Source organism: Thunnus thynnus, chromosome 9, assembly GCF_963924715.1.
Source record: "Thunnus thynnus chromosome 9, fThuThy2.1, whole genome shotgun sequence".
In the NCBI taxonomy this organism is placed as follows: domain Eukaryota; kingdom Metazoa; phylum Chordata; class Actinopteri; order Scombriformes; family Scombridae; genus Thunnus; species Thunnus thynnus.
In genome coordinates, this window is record NC_089525.1 from 33,506,844 (window position 1) to 33,528,385 (window position 21,542).

Genomic DNA, 21,542 nt, shown 5'->3' on the forward strand with positions numbered 1-21,542 from the left:
GACTGTTTGTCTGATCCAACTATATATATATTTTCCCCGACTTACACAGGTTCTTGTTAACGTATCTGTAGTGAAATCAAACTGTGGAGTTTATTTTAAAAACAAGTTTTATCACCATAAACACCATCTGACGCTCTTTCATTGAAGGCCAAATGGGAGACTTTTGCTGGTAAAGTGGGACAGTTTGAGCAAATCATCATGTTTTATTACCGTGGAGTTTATGTTTTTTTCAACATAAACACAATCTGACACCAAGTCGAGTCGAGTCAAGTCACTTATTCAGTCATGGAGCTGGTTACTGGTGGAGGTTATTTAGCCTGCTGGAACAGATCAAACAGAGAAACAGCAGCTGAATGAAGCAAATCAGAAGAGTTTATATGTGGATCCAGCACCGTCTGTCTTCTACAATTTAACCTTCAGTTTGCTTGTCAGGTGTTTAAATATTGTTTATTCAACTTATTATTAATAATTAATTGGCAAATCAATTCCTTTTTTAATACGTTTGATTCATTGACTCTGTCCCACTTTACCTGTCAGATTTTAAATCATTTTATTATCATTTTATATATTATTATTGTTTTATCTGGTATCAGATCCTCAGCAGATGTGGTCGTTGACTTCTGGTTCCTCCCAGACAAACTGTTATTAAAAGACAGGAAGTAGAAATAGTAGAGAGCAGCAGCTACGTTGGTACTTGCATTGATAAGAAACTGAACATTGAGACAATTACAGCTGTGTTTTCTGCAGAGGTTTAATGTTTTTAATGTTTTTATCGTCGACAGACAGCTGATGGTTGATCTTACAGATCCGTTACAGAATCAGTCTTTAACTTCTCACTGATCTGTCGGAATTTAAATGTCTGAGAGAAGAATGAGGCGGGAAAACAGGCAGCGAGTTAAATCACAGGTGAAAATCAAAAATCAGTCATTTCTGTCGACATTTATACAGAAATCAAATCCACACGTCCTCTGTTTCATGTATTAATTCTAACATATTATATTAATATATAATATTACATATTAATATAGAATTATATATTATATTATATTAATATATAATTATTAATACATATTAATTTTTTAATTTATTAATTCTAACATATTATAAACGGCCTCTCAGCACTTTATTCTCTCATCTTTATACTTGTTGTTGTTTTCCTTCATTTTAACAAACATCCTTTATTTTATTGTGAATCAGATGAACAGCAGCAGCACTTCTAACATGTTTATTGTCTTTGTGTGTTTTATGGTTCTGCTGCATCGCTGCTAAAAGATTTTCCTCTTGTGTGTCAATAAAGATCTGATCTGATCTGCTGACAGTGTTTGTGATTAAAGATCATTTAAATCTAAAGTTTGATCTTTTTTTTACACTTCAGTTTGTCACCTGACACGTGAACAACCGGATCCTAAAACTGGTTTATCTCAAATTAATCATCTTAATAATGATATTTTTTGATTTTACAAATCAGATTAACCAGAGTGTGTGTGTGTGTTTGTGTTCATGAGTGTGTGTGACCCTGAGCGACAGGTCAATTGACACAGAACAAGACAATTGACCCTGGGGGTCAAAGGTCAGAGGAAACCTCCCTCTTTTATCTGCTGTTCAGCCTGTTAATCTCAGTGAGAAGTTTTCTGCAACACCTGTAAACATCTGTAAACATCTCCAAACCTCAGGTTTTCACTGATGTTGGAGTTTTGGAGTTCATTCAGTCCTCTGGTGAATTAATTTCATTCTGCTACTTGTCGTTTGTTCAGACGACTAACGTGACCTGTTGTTGATGTTTACCTGACAGGTGACTCTTCATGGAGGAAGTAGAATGATGTTATTGTACAGAAACACTGAATCTGGATGAGATGGTGGATGGAGAGATGGAGACAACACAGTACTGAGTAATGGTGCAACGGATCGTAGTTGATCCGTGACCCGTACGGATCGCCCCCCCCCCACGGTTCTGCAGGCAACTGACGTTAGTGGTGAATGTTTGTTTGGTGGCTCATTCAACAAGCTGCAGGACGAGACGTGTGTTCATGTTTGTAAGTTATCATCAAGTTTTGGTGATGTGGACACAAGCTGTTTCATTCTCTGCCATGTTTAAAAGAGGAAGGTATCAGGCCTCATATTACAATTTAATTTAACAATTGAATATTGAATATTTTATGTAATTTAAGACTTTATTTAACCATTGGACATCTTGAATGTTGTTTTCATTTAAGACCATGGGCAAAAGTTCCTTGCTGTAAGAGTTTTACAGAATATAAATATATGACTCAAATCCGTGATATGATCGGTTTCATCCCTCGTACTGAGAGAAGAGGAGGAAGAGGAGAGGTTCATCAGAGCGAGACGACATTCCCATCAGCCTCAGCTATGTATTTGGTGCTAATTAGAAAATGTTAGCATGCTAACATGCTAAAATAAGATGGTGAACATGATAAACATTATATCTGTTAAACATCAGCGTGTTAGCATGTCAGTGTGAGCATGTTAAGTAGTTCATAGTGTCTGCAAAGGTTTTTTTTCCCAAAATTTCTGACTGTGTGGACTGTTCGCACTACAAGCGCCCACTTCATATACACTAGAAAAGCAAGTCAAGTCAACTTTATTTGTGCAGCTCAATATCACAAAACACACATCTGTACATACATCTGTACAGCAACACATCCTCCTCTATCTTCAGACCCTTGTTTTGAAAAAGGAAAACCTCCTTAAAAAACCTTCAACAGGGAAAACATATTGGAAACCTCAGAAGAAGCAACGGAGGAGAATCCTGGACAGACAGGAAATAGATGTTGTGTGTACAGAACAGACCAAGAAAGCCAAAATCACTGAAATACAGCACAGACGAACAGGAGAACAATTAAACATAAACTGGATGCTTGTTTAGTGTTTTATACGTATGTTCTGTATTCTTGTTTATCTCTCATTAAGCTGACACACGACTTTTTCTTGTTGTTCTGCCAAATACAACAAACACAGGAACTCTTCATCTCGCTGTCGTGAGGTCGCCGCCTTGTTTTCAGACCCCTGATTGAAGTGTTTATAGAGGCGTGTCCGTAACCATGAGTGGCCTTTAGCTCATATGTGACGATGGTAGAGATGGAAAGATGTTAATGAGTTGTGAGTGTTCACGTCATCATGACAGTCATATGTTTACAGAGTTGGTCGTGTGAAGATTAAAACACTTTGACAGTATAACGTACGCGTTAAATTTGGGTTTAATTACACTGAACTAAAGGTCTTCGGTTGATGTGAGGCATCATACTGCGGCTTTCAAAAATATTTCCCCGTTGTAATTACAAACTGGAAGTCAGAAAGTTATGAAAACTCCAACAGGACATGAACGCAGCATTAACAGCCTCGCTGTCTCTAGAAATTACATTTATGCACAACTACTTTGTTTTCCAGGTTGCTAAAAAAGTCAAAGACATTTCTTAAAGATTATACTGATACCTTCAGCATAACATTTTACCAACCTGCCAGAAACGTTAATTAACAACATTTCCTCATTACATTGATAGAAAACATGATTAAGGCAGAATTATGTTTCCTTCAGAACGTATTTGCTGTTAGTGACGTGCATATAAACGTCACTTCTAGGAGACGTCGTTCCTCTGAGGCTGCACTAATGCTGCATTCACGTCCTGTTGGAGTTATCGTAATTACGGTTATTTGACTTGTAAATAGCATTAATGACAGAGCTGCTGTAGACCTCTTAGTCTTGTTTTATGAGGCATAAGCGGCTCTAATTTTAATCCTAAATATCAAAACATGTTTAAAATAATGATAATGAGAAAGACAAGCTGCGCCTGAATCATGAAGAATCTTTTATCACCATTCAGTCTCTCCAGGAAATCTTGCAATTTTGCGATAATTAACGCAAATTCAAGAAAACTCCACAATATTTGCAAGAGCTTTAATTTTGCTGAATTACTGCAACTTTTCCTCATGAAATGTCCAAATCAAGAGACGCCTGTGATTTGAGCCTGTCGTGTTTCGTGTCATAGTAACTGACGTCATCGCAGCACGATGAAGGCGCGATAAACGGAAGTCAAGTACAGTATTTTCTTTTTTATGTGGTTCTCATGTTCAGAAAATACATTTTAAAATTAGCACTGAAATATAGTTGTTTCTGTGATATGCAGGATGCTTTTTACCCGAGGAAGTGATTACATGCGACTGTTTGTTGGTAGTAGTTTTTAAAATATCACGTTATTTTCCTTTGCTTGCAATTTTTCCCAATTCCAGCAATTTTACCACAAAAAGAGCACATAAAACATTACAAATTGTATCGCAGTATTTGAGAAAAGCTGCTGCAAAATCAAACATTTTTGGCTGCAACAATTCACAAAAAAAACAAAAACCTGTGAAATCCTGGAGGGACTGAATAATGGACTCAGAACTGTGTCGCTAAACATTTTACAGACTCTGAAAAGTTTTACAAACTTTTACAAAATAAGTAAAGTTGTATGTTTAACAGACACGTCGGTGCTGTTTTCTGACTCGTGTCCCGTCACCTTTCAGTCTCTGCTGCTCAGACACCACTTGGACGTCGGGTTCAACCCCTGCAGCCCGGACTCGGCCCTTCCTGCTCAGCTTTGGGACCCGGAGGACAAACGGCAGCCCATTCAGGAGCCTCTAATTGTGGCCCGGGAAGCTCCACAAAGCCCCCCTGCCTCTGCCTTCAATGGGCTGCCCTGCAGAGGCCCGTGTGAACCACAGAGCCTCTTTTTCCTCCCCATCCTGCCTCAGTGTGTCAGCCTCCGCCCCCCCTGCTCCCCCCCCTCCTCCTCCACATGTTAATTAATAGGCCTTACTGGCAGATTTGGATCCCGCTTGGCTTTGATTGAAGGCGGCCATTAGCATCTATTAATTTTGCCTCTGGCGTTTTATCTGCGGCTCTGAAAGGAGGAATTAAGTGGTGTGAGTGATTGTGAGGGTCTCGGGGTGTGAGGCTGAGTTAAAACATGATTATTGTCCCCGCGGCCTGGAGCCAGCTAACTGCTGCTAAGCCCTCTTGAAAGTGAAGGGGCGACTCCTCTCATTAGAGCTCAACAAGGGAAAGATATTAACAGGAAATAACTGCAAATTTCCTTTTTCACCCACTTTCCTAACCTTAATCTCTCCTCTTTATGTTCCGCGAGAAAAAGGGAACTTAAAAAATGTAAAAGTGGGGGAAACTTGAGTGCGAGCGACGAGGCTAAACAGCAATGATACAGTAGTTCAGCTGGATGGACGTCACCTCGGAGGTTTTGTTCTTGAAAAAGCTCAGATTTAATTGGCCGACGAGGAGCAGCTGCAGGAAACATGGCTGCAGTTCTTGTTTATGCTGCTCAGTCGGAGCGGTTTTGTTGGAACATTCGGCTTTTTACAAGAAAAATGTCCTCGGCTCGTATTTAATCAAACTGCTACAAGTAAAATGTTGGACTTCTGGACAAAAATTCTTCACTTTTACTCACAAACGTCAGAATAAAAACCATTTATTAAACTAGTTTTAAGCAGAAAATGCTGTTAAATGTCAGAGCTGCAGTTCAGTTGGTTCAGATCCTCGATGACTGATCAGACTAAACATCATCAGCTGATCAATAACGTTACTGAAGAAGAATCATGAAACAAGGTCACTTTAGTCTTTATGTTTTTTTCATCTTTTAATTAGAGCTGCTATGATTAGTCCATCGAAACAATATTAATCAGCAACTATTTCAATAATCTATCAATAAACATCAGTCAATTTTCAATATTTGTAAATATATGGAATATTTGTTTTGAAAAACAATGAATATTTGATGTTTACAGCTTCCAAAATGTGAGAATTTGATGCTTTTCTTGGTCTTACATGATAGTAAACTGAATGTTTTAGGATTTTGGTTTATTTGTCGAACAAAACAAGACATTTAAAGGACAAGTTCACAGTTTTTCAAGTGTGTCTTGCAACAACAGTAATGTGTTGTACAATATATATGTTATTCTCTTTATGGAAACAACAAATGCGGTACTTATGTTTGAGAGCAGTTATGACTTTTCCTAAAGTGACCCAGAATATACAAAAATGGAAATATTTCAACTTTTTAAGGTACAGTTGATACACATTTTGTACACATAAGTGTTAAATCATGACGGCTGTTATGTTCTCCTGTTTTAGACACAGAACCATCATATAGTGTGATTAAACAAACAGTGTAAAACCTGAAGAACCTCTCTAAAATCATCATTAAAGGACAGTTTCACAATATTTCCAGTGTGTTAAACCAGCAGTCAGGTGTCTATATGAGCAGTGAAAGAGGTTTTCCTCGCTGTAATCATTCCTCTTGTTCATACTGGATATTAAAAGATCCTTCAAATGTGCTTTCAATGGAAGTGATGGAGGATAAAATCCACAGTGTGTCCACACAGTCATTTAAAAGTTTCTGTGAAGCTTCTATTCAGCTTCATCAGTCTGAGTTAGTCATATCAAGTGGATATCTGACACATTTACAGTCTTTTTAGCATCAAATTCCCTCTTTGTGTTTCCTCAGACAGTGTTTCCCTGTTGAGCTGCAGGTGGAAGTATAGTAACAAAAAGAGGGACTTTGGCACTAAAAAGACTGTAACATTGAAAGATATCTACTTGATTTGACTCATTTGGATGCTGAAGCTTCATATTAGCTTCAGATAAACTTTTAAATACATTTTTGCACAGAAGGAGAACTGTGGATTTTGTCCTCCATCACTTCCATTGTAAGGTCATTATGAAGGGATCTTCTAATGGTCAGTATGAACAGGAGGAATGATTACAGCAAGAAAAACAGCTTTAATGTTCATTTGTTGTTTTAAGACACACTGGAAAACTGAGACAGATCATCACCCTCTGACCTTTAACCTGGACTCAGCAGATCTGAGAGGCCTTTTTGGACAGTAAGGAGTTTGGCGTCATATAAAGCCCTGGCTAGGATTTTAAAATGGCTTCCTTCCTTCCCTCTTTTTCTTTCTTTCTTTCCTTCCTTCCTTCCATCCTTCCTCCCTCCTTCCTTCCTTTCTCCCTCCCTCCCTCATTTCCTTCCTCCCTTCCTTCCCTCCTTCCTATGACTTCCATGCATCCTTCCTCTCCCTCCTCTGTGTTCACACTCTCTTCTCTCTCTGCTTCAGGTGTTTCCAGGTGGCTGTGAAGTGCCATGGGAACACTGTGACATGACAGCAGAGGCCGTGACCCATGGCTAACACACACACACACACACACACACACACACACACACACACACACACACACACACACACACACACACTAACACACACTCTCAGCAGGGGCTGACCTCCAGGTTTCAGGTATTGTCTCAGCTTGTCAAACAGCCACTGACACACTGATCCCTTTACATCCGCTCAGCGCTTCACAGCACACACACACACACACACACACACACACACACACACACACACACACACACACTTGGAGCTGTGGCTCTTAAACTGCAGGTCAGGATGTTGACCCTCAGTATTCAGAGTTTGGGTCACACACACTTCACACTTCAGTGTTTCTCTACCTGTGAGGCAGCGTGACATCACAGGAAGTTTCTACACAACAAGACACAAGCTGAGTCCTGTTTCCACTGTTACACTATTACTGCTACGATTACTACACTACACGAGTACTACACTACTATTACTACAGCACTACTACACTAATATTACTACTACACTACTATTACTACAATACTACTACACTACTAATAGTACTACTACACTACTACACTACTATTACTACAATACTACTACACTACTAATAGTACTACTACACTACTACACTACTATTACTACAATACTACTACACTACTAATAGTACTACTACACTACTACACTACTATTACTACAATACTACTACACTACTACTGCTACACTACACTAATACTACACTACTATTACTACAATACTACTACACTACTACACTACAACACTACTACACTACTACACTACCACACATACACTACTACACTACTACTGCACTACTACACTTATACACTACAACACTACTACACTATTACACTTATACATTACAACACTACTACACTATTACACTACTACTACTGCCACACTACTACACTTATACACTACTGCACTACTTCACTACTACTGCACTACTACACTTATACACTACTACTGCACTACTACTGCACTACTACACTATTACACTTATACACCACTACATTACTATACTACTACACATATATACTACTACAGTACTACTGCACCACTACACATATACACTACTATACTACTACACTTATACACTACTACACTACTACTGCACTACTACACCTATACACTACAACACTACTATACTACTACACTTATACACTACTACACTTATACACTACAACACTACTACACTACACTACTACTACACTAGTACACTACTACTAACTGTGAACAGTATATTCAGATTTACTAAATAATGTATAATCCCTTCACAACTCCATCTGCTGATATGTTTCATATTGTGATGAAGTGATGAGTTCAATTCTCTCAGCTTCTTTTGCATCAAGTCTTTGCTCAGAGTTCGTGCTGTTGATCCCAGTTTGTCTCCATGTGCTGAAATAATGAAAACAACAACATAAAACAGACTGAAGAAAGTAAAAATATAAATAATATAGTGAGGTCAAAGTTCACTGTTCTCCACAGCGACACCTGCAGCGTTGAGCTGTGAACTAAAACTTTTAAAGACAGTTGATGGTAGAAATCTGTCCTGTAATATAACAGAGTTTCTGCTGGTTAACCAAGTTAAATTTAAGACTTTTAAAGACATTTTTAACAATGTAATATCTGTTTCAGTCAAAAATATGAAATGGAAAACAAGCAAGAACAATATGACCTAGAAATATTTATTATTATTTATTATTTATTTATGTGATATTTTTCCAGTGCTGCCCAGCAGTTTATAACAGTAATTCTTAATGATATAATTCATAAAATTAATGCAACCAGATGCACAGATCAGCTGCATAAAATGGGTGGATGGATTAACCAATTAAAAAGAAATTAATTTAAGTTGATTTAGGTTTTTAGTGCATAAATTTATTGATATTTATATCACATTTTTTGTCAGCACCACCCAGTTGTGTATTATTGTATATCAATAATTCTTTGTGATATAAATACAGCTGCAAGGGAAAGAAAATCCTCTTCTATTGTGACAATTAAAAAGTTCCAAAGATTTGATGGTTCCATGTGAGAATTTTGTGGGTTTGGGATGCCTCAAAAAGTCCTCTGCTGCTCTCTAGTGGTCCTGCAGGTTTATTATACAGCCTGACTGCAGCAGGACTCACTCTTCATACGGATCAATGAGTTTTCTTGATTTGATTGGTGACAATTTGACTAAACTTCTCCCAAAAAATAAGAAAATATTTCTCCTGGACTCAGTTGGAAAAAGTGTTTGTCATGTACTGTGTTTCTGAGCAGGAATCAGGATCAATCAGAAATATTTGAATCAAAATCTGACGACAGTTGTGAGGTTGTTTGTGTATATTGACACTTTCAATCAAACCTGATCAAACTACAGTCCCGAGGAAGCAGATCAATGTTTAAATGTTAAATTCGTTATGAACAATAGTTTTTTTTCTACAATTTAACTTTGATTGTCAAGCATTTAGTCATGAATATCTCAAGATATTTAAGATTTGAAACCATGTTTTCAGACTAAAAAGGACAAAGTATTCAAGTTCTGTGACAACTGAGCAAATTTCATCTGCTGGTGAAGACTGTAAAAAACAGTCAAAAGCTCCAGAACAACGACCTTGAGTGGAGACATCAGAAACACACAACAAAACATCCAGCAGCAAAGAAATAATTAAAAAGAAATAAAATTAAACGTAATTGAATAAAACTTAAATCAACATAACATAAAACATATATATAACCTATAATAAAATGGAAAAGATTAAAAACATTAATAAAATGATTGTGTCGTGTTGCTGTAATGAGTCTGAATATATTGACAATGAGAAGTACAGTTAGTTGCAGCTTTTTATTTAGTCAAGCCAAAAACAAAAAACAAAGGAAAGCATCAGTGTGTACCTAAGGCACGCTGAGAAACAACCTGCTGGACTTTAATCCACAAAACAAGAAAAGATAAAATACATGTAAGAACCCGAGAAAATTCAAAACTATACAACATGGAAGCATCTCTCTTATACAAACTCCTGGTAAAATACTGGTGCTAGTGCATAAGGAGAAAGGTGTCAAAACACTGATAAATGTTTTTTTTTCTTCTTTTACAATACAAATGTCACATAAATCCATTGCCATGGTCAGAAGAAGAAAAATACTAAAACTGAGGAAATGGTGATATTGTTCACATCTTTAAAAGGTCATAAAAGATAATAAACTGACAGTTTATTAAGGTTTTTAGAGGGAAAATGTTTACAGTGATTGTTGTTCTGTTCCTAAAATATTCAAGTTAGTTAGTGGAACATAATGAGACTAAGAGCCCGGTCACACCAGCATTCATAACAAACAGAAATATTTAGAACAAAAGTCTATTAAATTCAACTCCATCAGTGGATTAACTTGCAGAGATGAGCAAAGTCTACTAGGAGCTAAACTTTCATGAAATTTTAACTTTAATTTTCATTGTTGACCAAAAGCAAACTTTCCTATTTACTGTAAATTCCTCATCTGCAGTAGTTTTTCTTGTCTTTCGTTTTACCTAATATCTTTATTGTTTATCTTTTATCTTTATTGTTTATCATATATCTTGCCTGCAGTACTGTCCCCAGCCTCATCTCAATCATTTCATTGTACATGACGCATGTTATTCTGCACAAATGACAAATAAAGTCAAACTTGAACTTCTTGTCAGAGCTGGGTTTGAGCTGCAGTCAGCTGTTGTTGTTCTACTATCAGTCCACTAGATGGCCTCGTGATGCACATGTGGAGGAATTTACAGCTGTGTTTGATGTCAGTTACAAGTAAATTTAACTCTGAGTGGCAGCCAAAGGTGAATAAGGATTTATATATAACAGAACAGACTGAAGATGCTGGAAAATGATTCTTTGTGCAAATATATTCCAAATCTTTACATTTGATTCTTTTCATGTAAAAACAGTTTTCAGTGTTTTCTGCTGTTTTTTCTTCTTGTAAGGATGGAAAACATTTATCAGACTGGAGGTCCGAGACTGACCCATGGAGAACCTTCCTGAAGCCAACATGCATCAATGAATGATAAAAATAAAGAGTCCTGATGTGAAACAGAGCTGAGGATAATTAGACCTGATCCAGACTGTGTTGGACCTGAATAGACCCAAACAGAGAGAGAACATCCACCCTGACAGCAGCACGATGCTCCATTAATTCACTGAGCAATGTTTGAGATCTTTGTCAGTAGATATCACAGAGCAGAACAAGCTGCACACTCAGATGTCTGTGATCTGCTCAACACATTTCTCAACAGATCTTACTCTTCTTTTACACATTTTAAACTGAATATATTGTGACTGTCTCTCTCAGGAGTAAACACCTGTCCATGCATCCAACTGGATTCTTCTTTTGGATTGTTTCCTTGGTTACGTCTGCATTTTGCTCCATTGTTTGTTTGTAATACATTATTTTGGTGTTTATATTCGGGGCTGTAGCCAGGATTTTAGAAATACTCAGAATAAGATAACATAAATAATATGTATCATTATTTAGAGTTTTCATATTTTATTCGTTAATGTAATTATCCAATCATATACTATATTTTGTCAATTTTGTTGAACATGAAGGACTAAATGTTTCAAAATGTCCTCCATACTGCCAGGAATTAATCATGGTGGAGAAATATAAAATCTATTTATAAGTTATTTAAATAGGAATTTAAAAGAATTAAATAGAAACATAGTAGATAGAAATAAGACAAAACTGAATCTAAAAGAGGGAAAAATTGCAGTTTGGTGAAAAATATGATATGAATGAAGAGTCCCAAACTGAAGTGAATAAAACCTCCTGAGAGGTCTCAGACCAGCTGAGAAAATGAGCTTATATGTGTGGGAACTTGAGTGCTGAGGTTCACATAGTTTTTAGCTTTGAATATACTGACATTTACACATTTTATTCAGACATCATCATCATTTACAAATACACATTCACAAACATCTTCATGGATGTACAAAGAACCAAAAGACTTTGAATGATTTCTGAACATCATTTCACAAACTCCTGAACAATGCAGGATGGTGTTGTAGTTTGTCACTCTGGCCACCAGAGGGCGCTAATATTCATCAGCATTTATCATCGTATCTCTGTCAGTATGAACCAAAGGAATAAACAGTGACACCTGCTGGCTTTAATCACATATGACAGCTGAGTGCTGATGATGCACAACTTATTTAGAAACAGTCAATGAACAACAGCTGTCAGACTGAATGTGAGTTAAACACATTAAACTGACACTTTAAACAGTCCAGAAACTGTCAAATACCTTCAATCTACTATATGAAATTAGATATGAATTAACATGCACACACACAAAAATAAATGGAGAAAACTAACATCAGCTACTGATCATCATGAACTTTATTCTCTACACAGGAACTAAATAAACACTCCAGACAAAAACTAAATACTTCCTGTATGTCAAAAACATACAACAGCTCATGGACTTCTCATCTCTAATGCTGTGTTCACATCATATGGGATGGATGGTAGAGGCGGGAAAGATTCCCATGTTTACAACTTGCCAGCGTTCATGTCACAGAACAAATCAAAATGGCTGCATGATTACAAAGTTGGTGGAATGAGGCTCAAAAATACTGTTATTGACAATAATCCACCATATCCAGTAAATATCAGAGCTCTCAGCTTTTCCAGTTCATAATTACCACTTGAATGTTGACCTGAATTCTATTTACAAGTCAGAATCTCATAATTAGCATAATTCCAATATGATATGAACGCAGCATAAAAGCAGCCACACTCCAGCTGTGGAGCCTCAGCCTTCACCATTAGAGGTGTTCATTTAACCAGCCAATAGGAGGCCCGTTGTTCTGACAATCATTTGTCATGTGATCCTTAAATAAGTGAAGGAATCAGATAACACAGTTACTATAAAACTACTAAAATAAATACAATAAAACATTGTGAAGATCCCATTCCCATTATCCCATTACAGTTCAAGCCTTTCTAATACACTAACAACAGAAAACAACAACAACTGGACTCAGTTTATCATTTGATTCATTTTACAAACAAACTGTCAATCATGGGGAAACCATGTTTACATTTACAAGCAGTGAGAGATCATGTTGGGACTAAATACCATCAGCTGTGTGTGATCCGGTACAGACTGAACTATCTGGTCAACAGTGAGAAAGTTTCTCTAACAGGAGGAGACGCATCCTCATACAGACCACACAAAGACGCTGAGGAACCAGGCCCGACCCAAAACCCAGCACACAGAGGCTGAGTGAATGTGGTGTTGAAGGTGTGGAGATGGATCAGTGTGTCGGAGGAGACTCTGTAGAAGGACAGAGTACCAGCAGGACAGTCCACATACACTGCTACTCTGTTAGAGACAGAGGAGGAGGAGGAGGAGGAGGAGATGGATGTTACTCTGTTATCGTGACTGACAAAGTAACGATCATCAGAGCAGCACAGACTCCAGGACTGATCATTCTTTCCAAACAAATAGTCATCACTGTATCCTTTCCTTCTGATTCCTCTGTAAGTCACTGATATATGAACTCTTTCTCTCCACTCAACCTCCCAGTAACAGCGACCAGTCAGATCATTTCTACACAGCAGCTGAGGCCAACAGTCAAATCTGTCTGGATGATCAGGATATGACTGATACTCCTTCACACGTGTCACCTTCCTGTTGTTGTCAGACAGTTTGAGGTTTGTGTTTACTGTGTTTGGATCCAGTGTGAGTTCACAAAAATCTGATGGAGAGAACGAGACACAATAGAACTGCAGTTATTGATCTATCATCTGTTTGATGATGACATCATCACTCACTCCATGAGTGATGTCACAGTTTGAAGTTTGCTTTTTTTTCCATGAATCAAATGAAAAACAAACTTACACCTCCAAGGACCTGGTGTCAACCATCGGACTCCAGCAGGCTGCAGCCTGAAAGGAGGAGGGGGGTCAGAGCAGCACGTTCTCTTTCAGCATGTAAACATAGAAATGACATCACTCTATGAAAAGCAGCTCTGATCTTGATCACACTGAGGTGCTTTGCTGTTGCTAGGCAACACAACTAACAATCACATCACATCACATAACGACTATCAGCAGCAGCTACATTCAGCCAACCAGAAACAGGCGTCTCAAAGTCAAATCATGTCAACAATGAGACTTTTTCTCCCCAGACTCAGCAGTTTGTATTGTGAACAGATGACAAGACTGTTTAAACTGATTCACACTAACATGAAAATGATATATATATATATATATATATATATATAGCCTCCACATGGCTGCAGCTCCTCCAGCACCCCTACTTCCCACGGCTATGGGTGAACTCGCATCAGGCTGACTGGGAGAAAACGCTGTACTGCCGGCCGGGCTGAGTCTGGTGGACTCAGTCCGAGGCGGAGGAGTTTCTTCTTCCTCAACTTTTTTTCGAATAAGACATTAAAAACTTTGTGTAGCCATTGTTGTAGCATTAACGTTACAGTGCGTCACCTGAGTCACATCATAGTGATCACTTGATCCTTGTTATAAACACTGGAGACAGCTGCAGAAACCGCTCCACTCACTGTAAAAATGACTTAACTGATCTTGTAATAAATCCATGGCGCTCACTGCTGCTTTTCACTGTTGTTGAACATGAACACAAACGAGATGCAGCAGGTTAATGTGAATGATACACATCCAGTGCGGTTTAGAGTCAGTTTAACTCTAAATAGCAAGGAGAATAAATCAGCTTTCTTTCAGCTTCTGAGGGAATCTGATGTCCGGTCAATTATAAATATTGGTTTATATCATAAGACAAATATCCATTATGAAATGAAGACTGTGTAACATGTTAGTATACTGTAAAGAAAATATAACAGAATGCGGTGACACATTCCCAAACAGTTTCTCAGCATTTCTTTGTTCCCCTGTCACGTCTGCTTGGCGAGAGGGGTTGCCATTTTGTATTGACTACCTTACAGAGAGATTACCTTGCGAGGCAGCTGGATTTGCCTTTTCAGGCATTTGACTTTTCAGATACTTCTGTGTAACAAACCAGACAGACAGACACTGCATCTGGATTGCTCATATGTGCTACCTGTTGGTTGCTGATGCGCACTGCAGCCACTCCTGGATAAATTACTTCACCCCCTTCGCTGCTGCCACGGCATTACTGCGGTATGTCAATGGAAATGAGCGACATCTGTACCTGAGAGTGTCCACCTGTCTGTCCATACCTGAGAGTGTCCAGTCTCCAGTGTGGATCCTCCAGTCCAGCAGACAGCAACTTCTCTCCTGAGTGTCCTGGATGATTGCAGCTGAGGTCCAGCTCTCTCAAATGGTAGGGGTTGGATCTCAGAGCTGAGGCCAGAGAAGCACAGCCTTCCTCTGTAATCAGACATCCTGACAGCCTGTAGACACACAAAACAACAACACACATCACATGATCTGAGATTACTGCAGGACTGGAAGGTAGTGTGTTTATTACTGTCATCAGTAAGAATAGTAAAAGAAGAATCAGCCACAGTGAGATGATTAAATGAAGAGGTGCAGGAGACAGACTCTGACTACAATTTGTATGTACATCAAACCTCAAACCATCAAACGTCACAGAAGAAAATGACTCAGTCTCAGATGCTCACAGTTGCATACAGAACAGGAATCCCAAATGAATGTGACATATAAGGACTGAATTTTGTGGAAATAAAAGTAAAAACTAACAGTAAGGAAACATTTCTGACTCCTTCACTCACACTCACTGACTCTACTTCACTCAGTTTCAGTAATAATCCAGAGTTTAAAGCTTGTTTGAAACACAAGAAGAATTAAATGGTGGTTAACCACATAACAGCTGGGGTGCACTGTCAGAGCAAAACTAATGAAAATATGTTAATAGAAAGTTATTCACAGAGTAAACACACAACTGGTATGAAAATAATTTATCTACTCATATAAATCACAGTTTAAATGGTGATCAGTTGAACAGGTTGATGAACCCTGACCTGAGAGTTTCCAGTGTGCAGTGTGGACTCTCCAGTCCATCAGACAGCAGTTTCAGCCCGGAATCCTGTAGGTTGTTGTTGCTCAGTTCCAGCTGTCTCAGACTTGAGGACTGGGAGCTGAGAACTGAGGACAGAGCTACACAGCTTCTCTCTGATATGTTACAGTCACTCAGTCTGAAGAGACAATAATGAACAAGACAACATGTAATATTTGTGTTGAAATAAATCTAAACTTTGATGATACGTAATCTCTGCCAAGCACTGGCTACAGTCTCTGGTGTTCTGTTGTAAACCAGATGGAGATGTGACAGTTAATCAAGTAACCAGAATAAACAGTAATACAGTGATATAAATCACATGGTATCAAAAAGTGATGAGCTTATTTATGTCAAAGTTGATATATTTGTGTTGGACAGTACATGAAGATTTTCTACACTGTGAAATTTAAAATCCTGATTCTGAAATACTGGCATGAGAAAGACTATTTAAACTGTATAGTGACAAACATGTTCTGACCTGAGAGTTTCCAGTGCACAGTGTGGACTCTCCAGTCCACCAGACAGCATTTTCAGTCCCGAATCCTGCAGGTTGTTGTTACTCAGGTCAAGCTCTCTCAGACTACAGGACTGAGAGCTGAGAGCTGAGGACAGAGCTGCACAGCTTCTCTCTGAAAGGTTACAGCCACTCATTCTGGAGAATAAATGTGAGAAAATATTTAATAAATTGTTCACTTTTCTCCCCATTTAAAAGCTCTCTTTCAAAATCTTTTTAATAAACCCAACTATCTGTGTTCTTACAGAGCTTTGTTGGAGGCTTTGACCACTGGCAGCAGCCTCAGAAGAGCCTCTTCTGAAGCAGAGTATTTATTTAGGTCAAACACATCCAGATCTTTTTCTGATGACAGCAAGATGAAGACCAGAGCTGACCACTGAGCTGGAGACAATTTATCTGTGGAGAGACTTCCTGAAGTCAGGTACTGTTGGATCTCCTCCACTAGAGAACGATCATTCAGTTCATTCAGACAGTGGAACAGATTGATGCTTCTCTCTGCAGACAGATTCTCACTGATCTTCTTCTTGATGTACTTGACTGTTTCCTGATTGGTCTGTGAGCTACCTCCTGTCTGTATCAGCAGGCCTTGTAGGAGAGTCTGATTGATCTGCAGTGAGAGACCCAAGAGGAAGCGGAGGAACAAGTCCAAGTGTCCATTTGAACTCTGTAAGGCCTTGTCCACAGCATTCTGGTAGAGACCTGTTGGTTTGGGTTTTTCTTCAAAGACTTTAGACCACCAGGATGTTTTCTGTTCTCCTGCCAGCAGATTGACTCCAAACTTGATAAATGTCAGATGGACATGAAGAGCAGCCAGAAACTCCTGAACGCTCAGATGGATGAAGCAGAACACCTTGTCCTGGTACAGCCCTCTCTCCTCTTTAAAGATCTGTGTGAACACTCCTGAGCACACTGAGGCTGCTCTGATATTGATGCCACACTCTTTCAGGTCTGACTCATAGAAGATCAGGTTGCCTTTCTGCAGCTGTTTAAAAGCCAGTTTTCCCAGAGACTCAATCATCCTCCTGCTCTCTGGACTCCAGTGTGGATCTGTCTTGGCTCCTCCATCATACTTGACCTTCTTCAGTTTGGTCTGAACCACCAGGAAGTGGATGTACATCTCAGTCAGGGTCTTGGGCAGCTCTCCTCCATTTCTGCTTTTCAACACATTCTCCAGAACTGTAGCAGTGATCCAGCAGAAGACTGGGATGTGGCACATGATGTGGAGGCTTCGTGATGTCTTGATGTGGGAGATGATTGTGCTGGCCTGCTCCTCATCAATGAATCTCTTCCTGAAGTACTCATCCTTCTGTGGGTCAGTGAATCCTCTGACCTCTGTCACCATGCCAACACACTCAGGAGGGATCTGATTGGCTGCTGCAGGTCGTGTGGTTATCCAAAGGCGAGCAGAAGGAAGCAGTTTCCCCCTGATGAGGTTTGTCAGCAGCACATCCACTGAGGTGGACTCTGTAACATCAGTCAGGATCTCATTGTTGTGGAAATCCAGAGGAAGTCGACACTCATCCAGACCATCAAAGATGAACACAACTTGGAACTCTTCAAACCTGCAGATTCCTGCTTCTTTGGTTTCAGTGAAGAAAGAATGAACAAGTTCCACCAAGCTGTACTTTTTCTCTTTCAGCACATTCAGCTCTCTGAAAGTGAATGGAAATGTGAACTGTATGTCCTGGTTGGCTTTGTCTTCAGCCCAGTCCAGAGTGAACTTCTGTGTTAGGACTGTTTTCCCAATACCAGCCACTCCCTTTGTCATCACTGTTCTGATTGGTTCATCTCTTCCAGGTGAGGCTTTAAAGATGTCTTCTTGTCTGATTGTTGTTTCTGGTCTGTCTGGTTTCCTGGATGCTGTTTCAATCTGTCTGACCTCATGTTCATCATTGACCTCTGCAGTCCCTCCCTCTGTGATATAGAGCTCTGTGTAGATTTGATTCAGAAGGGTTGCATTTCCTGCTTTGGCAATCCCCTCAAACACACACTGGAACCTCCTCTTCAGATTAGACTTGAGTTTATATCGACACTCTGCAGCACGAGTTCCTTAAATAAGAAAGAACAGATAAAATCAATCAGAGAGTTCATTAACATATTTTCCTCCATCTCTTGAGACATCAGTAAATGTCTCATTTATCCAGAATCTTAAATTTTTATAGAAATCCTCCTACTGCTCTGCAGACGGTCAGCCAGCTCCTCCTGCTTCATTCTCCTCAGGAAGTGCAGTATGATCTTCAGAAATGCCTCTCTACTGCTCCTCCTATGCTCTTCCTCCTCACCATCCAACACCTCCTCATCCTCCATCTGACTCGCTAAGCATTGTGTGTAATCTGGACTCAGAACCTTATGCATCTTCTTCAGCTCATTCTTCACAAAAGTGACGATGTTCTCCTCCAGCAGCTGGAGCAGAATACGATATCAATGACACAATCAAATTCACATCATGAAGCAAACATCAGATCCATGTTGGACAGACTGACAATCCACTGGTCTATAAAGTGCAGCATAGAGATGATTGTGACCAGAATAGATGTTACAGTAGTTGTTGTACATGTACAGACCATAAATATGGAGTCCAGGTGTGTTTGATGCTGCTGGGCAGACTGACCACTGGGAACCTCTGAGCTCTCCTGGTCCACTCTGTGGAGGAATCATGAAGAATGAGCTCACATTATGTCTGTCCACACAGAGACAAACACAAACTAAAGGTCCATCAAGTGATATTTGGATGTAAACAGAGAATCAGATGACTCCCTGTAGTGGTAAAGCTTTACTAGTCCTGCTGATCCTACTGAGAATCAACAGCTCAGTCTGTTTGTAGCTTTCAGCTCAGTGTTTTGTGTCATCAGTCAGTTTGGTTTAGTCCCAACAGCTCTGAACAACCCTCCATACAGCTCTCCCTCCCTCACTGTACACTGCTGAAGTGCCCTGGAGCAAGGCAGCTACAACCTCCAGCTGCTCCAGTGGAGCTGCTCAGTGTCTGCTTCTATCAGACTAGTTGAACTGGTTAGCTCCCAGTATGTAAAATGAAAACAAATCAATAAAGCTTCTCTGAGTTAATTACACTTCAAACCTGAATCAGGAACATTTTAAGGTGTGAGTCTTCTTCATCATTGTTGCTTATCAATTGTTCCCTCCAAACCTTTTTGATGTCTGAATTGGGGCTGTTGTGTTTTACAATTACTGTAAATTTCTGAAACTGAAAATCTAACAATGAAGACAACAACTCCCATGATTCCACGCTACTTCACACCGTCATTGTTTTGATTGAGAAATTACATATTGTGCATTTAAATCATGTTGGTGATGAATTCAGAAGTGTAGGACTGCTGCCAGTACAGCTCAGAGTAGAACAACAGAAGCTGCATCATATGTTCAACATTATCAATGGGTTTGCTCCTCAATACTTCACAGATAACAATGGAACATACTCAGTATGGCTATAACACCAGGGCCAGTGTGTGTTCATATAAAGTCCTTCCAGTGAATAATGTAGCCAGAAGTTCCTGTTTTTAAGCTGCTGTCATGTTATGACATCCAGCTGTTAAAAATGAGAGGAGCTTATAGAGGTCAGGTCAGGACTTATTTATGGAGCATGGTCACAGTTTTATAATGAAATCTGCCATTCCATTTTTACTTTAGCAATCAGCTTGTCTTTGTTGTATTTTGTGTTTTGATGTGGGCGTTTATTAATTTATTTAATTTGTGGTGATTTAGTTTTATGTTGTATGTCTTGTGTTTTGTATTTTAACATCTTGGGACCATGTTTGAAATAAGTGTTTACACTTTAACATGTTTTTTATGTCTGTAATATATAAATAAAATCATATGTTATGTCATGAATGTACCATCATGAATGTCTTCCAGCAGAGACTGTCTGAAAATGTGATCTGTTATCTCCATATTTAAATGATTATCACGTCTCTTCCCTTTTCCTGCTTTTCACTGACATGGCCGGACAACACGTCATACAAACCAGTTCTTTTCTAGCATAACTCAACGTTTACTGTCAGTTACAGCTTACATCTGATCAGCAGATGGACGTCCTTCTTTAAAATCAAACAAACCCTCCTTCGACCAGTTGCTCTTCAAGGACAGACAGCTGGGTCTAGGTCCAGGTCCAGCAGTGTCTGGTCTGTGCTGCTTCTTTTTTCTTCAACAGAACACACACAGAGCTTTGAGTGTGAATAATGATGGTGGAGTAATGTGAGTGAAGAACAGTGATGGACAGTTAGAGATCCTCATCTCACCTCTGAGCTTTGGTCTGGCTGTCATGTTCCCCACACAGAGAGCTTTTAGAGGGAGGGACTCCCTCCTCTCTGTCCTCACACTGATCCATAGCAGAGAAACACCTTCACACAAACAGAACAACACATTATTTCTAATCATTCCTCTCAGTCACATGACAAACACACAGAGCTCTGACTGAAGGAAATCAGCTCATCCACTTCAATACTAAATACACTCATCTGACAGTTTCCATGTTGTTGGCACTTTGAGCTGCAGTGTCATATCTAACAAATCACTTTCACAGTGCTCACAATGAGCCTCATGCAAGAGAACCAACAGATTTGTTCTTAAGTGACACGTGCAAGTGATTTAAGAGAATTTGTGGCTTCACCAATTGTCTGAGACTTCTCTCTGAGGTACGAATGAAACTGACGAGTTCAGAGCTGTCATACGAGTCCTGAACAGACAGTCTGACTTTCTTCACAGTTTAACTATGATACAGACACCAAATAAAATAAAATGTAAAAGGTTTATATATTACAGAGGTTTAGGAGAAGAGAATGAAAATGTTTTTGCAGGAAGCTTTTGGGTGGTTTGAAGACTAGAGGGAAACACTTCATGTTGCTTTTTCTT

At 39.1% G+C, this 21,542-nt stretch overlaps 2 protein-coding genes across 2 annotated transcripts in view; both read right to left on the reverse strand.

Moving 5' to 3' along the window:
- The window catches only part of LOC137188624 (NLR family CARD domain-containing protein 3-like), a 164,329-nt gene that overhangs the window by 140,802 nt on the left and 1,985 nt on the right, over positions 1-21,542 (reverse strand). The window contains exons 3-12 of the mRNA XM_067598199.1: positions 20,930-21,031; positions 20,704-20,832; positions 19,241-19,319; positions 18,851-19,079; positions 16,922-18,725; positions 16,641-16,814; positions 16,125-16,298; positions 15,360-15,533; positions 14,027-14,073; positions 11,732-13,883 (exon numbers count right to left, since the gene is read on the reverse strand). Coding sequence (XP_067454300.1) covers positions 13,294-13,883; positions 14,027-14,073; positions 15,360-15,533; positions 16,125-16,298; positions 16,641-16,814; positions 16,922-18,725; positions 18,851-19,079; positions 19,241-19,319; positions 20,704-20,832; positions 20,930-21,018 — 3,489 coding nt within the window. The 5' untranslated portion in view covers positions 21,019-21,031 and the 3' untranslated portion in view covers positions 11,732-13,293. Of the gene's footprint in view, positions 13,884-14,026; positions 14,074-15,359; positions 15,534-16,124; positions 16,299-16,640; positions 16,815-16,921; positions 18,726-18,850; positions 19,080-19,240; positions 19,320-20,703; positions 20,833-20,929; positions 21,032-21,542 lie in introns of the transcript that reaches the window.
- ccdc69 (coiled-coil domain containing 69) overlaps positions 9,973-21,542 on the reverse strand; it is a 44,456-nt gene continuing 32,886 nt past the window's right edge. Inside the window, exon 10 of the transcript XR_010929451.1 lies at positions 9,973-10,732. The gene's annotated coding sequence lies outside the window, so the exon portion shown is untranslated. The remainder of the gene's footprint in view (positions 10,733-21,542) is intronic.